The sequence below is a fragment of the Priapulus caudatus genome, unplaced genomic scaffold (assembly GCF_000485595.1).
Source record: "Priapulus caudatus unplaced genomic scaffold, Priapulus_caudatus-5.0.1 Scaffold629, whole genome shotgun sequence".
Classification (NCBI taxonomy): Eukaryota; Metazoa; Priapulida; class Priapulimorpha; order Priapulimorphida; family Priapulidae; genus Priapulus; species Priapulus caudatus.
Genome location: NW_014577690.1, coordinates 26,150 through 30,005, shown reverse-complemented (window position 1 = coordinate 30,005; position 3,856 = coordinate 26,150). Strand labels below are relative to the sequence as shown.

The 3,856-nt window shown below is 49.0% G+C and overlaps 1 protein-coding gene across 1 annotated transcript in view; it reads right to left on the bottom strand.

Moving 5' to 3' along the window:
- Positions 1–808: 808 nt before the first annotated feature.
- LOC106812275 (estrogen sulfotransferase-like) overlaps positions 809–3,856 on the bottom strand; it is a 22,157-nt gene continuing 19,109 nt past the window's right edge. The window contains exons 6-10 of the mRNA XM_014816107.1: positions 3,318–3,429; positions 2,664–2,847; positions 2,304–2,398; positions 1,401–1,611; positions 809–1,162 (exon numbers count right to left, since the gene is read on the bottom strand). Of these exons, the coding sequence (XP_014671593.1) occupies positions 1,053–1,162; positions 1,401–1,611; positions 2,304–2,398; positions 2,664–2,847; positions 3,318–3,429 (712 nt within the window). The 3' untranslated portion in view covers positions 809–1,052. The remainder of the gene's footprint in view (positions 1,163–1,400; positions 1,612–2,303; positions 2,399–2,663; positions 2,848–3,317; positions 3,430–3,856) is intronic.

The window sequence follows — 3,856 nt, the reverse complement described above, 5'->3', positions numbered from 1 at the left end:
GCCGTGCGTGCGCATGCGTGACTGCGTGTCGACGCCTAGGCACGGTCCGGTTGGTTCGGCGTGGTGGAGGGGCTTGGTTGATGCCGTGCCGTGCATGCGTTGTGACGTAAGTGTTGGTGCCCTCCGTTGCGTGTGCGTTTCTGCATGACTTGGTAGATACTGTACACGTGGCGCGCCGTGCGCGACCGCATAGCCACGACACATGAGGCAGGTGCGCTGCATGCGTGTCACGACTACGCGGTAGCGTGCGTAACGTAGTGCGTGCTGGCGTTGCGTGTTTACCTACACGTGCGTGCTGCCCAACCGTGCGTGGGTGCGGTCGCGTGTTTGCGATTCGTGATGCACGTACACGTAGCACGTACGTGGTGACTCTCGCACGCCCATGCCCTCGTGGTGACACGTGCCCAAATTGTGCGGCGTACGCCCGCTGCGTGACACGTGCAATGGTGCGTGCGTGACACGTATACGTGCGTGCATGGCGGTTATGTCGCTAACCTATCAACGCGACGTGTTGTGCGTGTGATGAACTTACGCGTGCGTTGCATCGGCTGCAGTGCGTGCGTCCGTGTGTGTGCACGTACACGTGCGTGCGTGCGTGTGTGCGCGCGTGTGCAGGTACACGTCTGTACGTTAGTGTGCACGTACACGTTGTTTCGGTTAAGACAAACACCCTATCACAAATCCCCTGTGTGAGTGCGCGCGTGTGCGTGCGTCCTTGCCGCATCTCGTCCACTACGTGAACGACGCAACGCGGCGCGAATTGCATGAGCAAACGTTTATTTGTAAAAATTCTATTTTAACACCGATAGTTTATACAGATATAATAATTTCTATTAAAATATTAACGTACTTGTTGCGTTATGTAGAATGCCGAGAGCATATATGCTGCAGTGATCATGAGGTAGTGAAGGCACAACTGGCTAGGCAAGTCCGTGCTTGCTGATGCATTAATCGCTATTTCGTGATGTTAAAGCACCTTTTGTGACTTGTAATAAATGCACGAGTCTATTTTTTAATGCCGACAGTTTATACAGATATACTAATTTCGTCTGCTACTCGAATCTGTGTTTCAGGTTGACTGGTTCGAAATGTTTCCTGCAGAGGGCGTCTGCGATGTCGCTCATCTCATCGTCAAAGTAATTCTTCCAGTCGCCAACTTTTCCTGTCGAAGAAATTTGTGAAAAAACACACACGCACACACGCACGCACGCACACACACACCGTTTCAAGGCATGTCTGAATTCCACGATGAACTTTTGCGTGTGCAGAAATAACGTTAGATACCTAAGTGATCGCTAGTTTATGCGTAGGTGTTAAGAGTGACGGTGAGGGTCAGGATGAGGGTTAGGGTTAGGGTTAGAATTAGGGTTAGGATTAGGATTAGGATTACGGCCCTATACCTTTGCGCATGATGGGTGCAGCGTTAGGGTCGCGCAGTCCATTCTTCGTGAGCGGTCCAGCGGTTCGTGAGCGGTTCGTGAAATTCCAGTTCGTGAGCGGGTTCGTGCGCATGCGCTCGAAGTTCGTCTCAGCGACAATGGCCGACACCTGATCGTCACTCAGCTGTTTACCTAGAAACTCAGCGATGCGACGCACGCCCCCTGCCAGGTCCTACGCGAACAAGATGTACCGAGTGAGGCAAGTGAATAACAGGAAGAGAGGAGGGTGCGATGAGGAGGATGAAAAAGAATAAGAGGAGAAAGAAGAGTAAGAGGAGAAAGAGTCCGGTCGAGGATGATGATGAGGAGGAGAAGGAGGAGAAGGAGAAGGAGGCAGATGGAGGTAGAAGAGAGGAAGAAGAGGAGGAGGAGACAGCCGTGGAGGAGGAGGAGAAAGAAGAGACAGACAGATACACAGACAGACAGAGTGACAGACAGAGAGATAGACAGCTAGATCGATATCAGGTGCTAAAGTATAATAATTCTGTAAAACTGCATATATAATATGATCAGGCAAGATCAAGGAAGAGTGAAATAAGTAGATGGTGGCAGATGAAATTGCAAGCTAAACACGTCGTCGCTACGGTTAAGGCCGCCGCACACCAGCCGATTTTTCACGCGATTTGATCGGCCCGATAGAAATCAGCCGATATCGGGTAGGTGTGCGCGTTCATTTGTAGACGATTTTATTTTTATCGGGTGATCGTTCCAAATCAAACATGTTTGATTTGGAACTGATGAGCCGATGAGCCGATGAGCCGATTTTACAAACGATGAAGCGATGAAGCGATGAAGCAATGAAGCGATGTAGGTGTGCGGCGGCCTTTAGAGATGGTTACTATGGTTACAGATCCAAACATTAACCTCCACCAGGTCTTCGTAGAGCAGGAATAGAACATGGCCGCTGTCTCTCTGCTCCCAGTATTCCAGATTGTGCTCAAAATAGTTGCCAAATATCACTGAAAGAGAAAATGGTTTTTTAAATTCTAAGCAGTTGACACGGAATAAATTACACTGCTATACATTGCCTTACTCTAAATGACCATACAGCCGGTCACCCTCCCCCTGTTGTACTATATACTACATGAATTACCGCCATCAGAATAAACACATTAAATCAGATGCTATCTATTTGCTTTTCTTGGCGACACTGTGGGGGTACGGGGAAACACTAGTACATTCAAGGACGTGATAGCAGCAGCGTAAATTTAAATGCATGCGCACCTTGGTCGTACGCCATCTGGTTAAAGTAACTGCGAATGGAGTCGGTCGAAACAAGAAGATCTGTCGAACTCTTGGCAGTTTTATTGGCACCCTTCCCCGCTGACATCGGCACTAGATACAGATCCTTGAACATGAAATAGCCGGAGACCACCACGTCCTTGAAGTTTCGACTCACGTAGATTATCTGCCGTATGGAATGATTATTCGGTTAGAAGTCACATGCGTTGAGATTTGTACGAATATAAGCCTTTGTTTGTGTAACACATACCGCATTCAGTTTCTACATATCAAAGGCACAAATGTGTTGCCGAAAGTCGTTCGCTGATTCCTTGGAACGTGGCTTAGGACACTGTAATGCACACGTATAGCACGTGGATCGACTATTTCGGATAACGCTCCATTAGGAGTGTTCCCAACTTTGATATCATTAATGACATTTATTTGTCATTAAAGTTGGGAACACTCCTAATGGAGTATCACCCACTATTTCGGATAAAACTGAATGACGAATGGTCGAGGGTGTCTTTTCGCTTTCTATATTCTCCATCGGTAAGAACCAGCAATCAATCAATTTATGGTCCTCTTCTTCTCACCTGTCCAACCCCGACCCCGACCCACAGCGGCGTTGCGGGAGACACCCCCCCCCATGGCTACCTTGCACTTCTTCTCTTTAGCCTCCCGTGGGAGCGTTCTCCACGGATAGTGCGTTTTGAATATTCGCGGAGACTCCATCTCGTCCCGTGGCACGTACTTGTTACCGGGGTAACTGCAATGCAAGCTGATGCTGAAGATAGAATCGGCATGTAGATGCACCACTTGACATTAGATGTATGCACTCACCTGCCCACGCAAAGAAAAACACATGCACAGGCGCAATACGCACGCACGCACTCACGCACGCGCTCGCTCGCTCACTCACTCACTCACTCACGCACTCACTACCTTACTCACTCACTCACACACTCTCACTGTCACTGTCACTCTCACTCTCTCACTCATTCACTCACTCACTCACTCACTCACTCACTCACTCACTCACTCACTCACTTACTCACTCACTCACTCACTCACTCACTTACTCACGCATTCAGTCACTTACTCACTTACTCACTCACTCACTCACTCACTCACTCACTCACTCACTCACTCACTCACTCGCTCACTCACTCACTCACTCACTCACTGAATTGCGT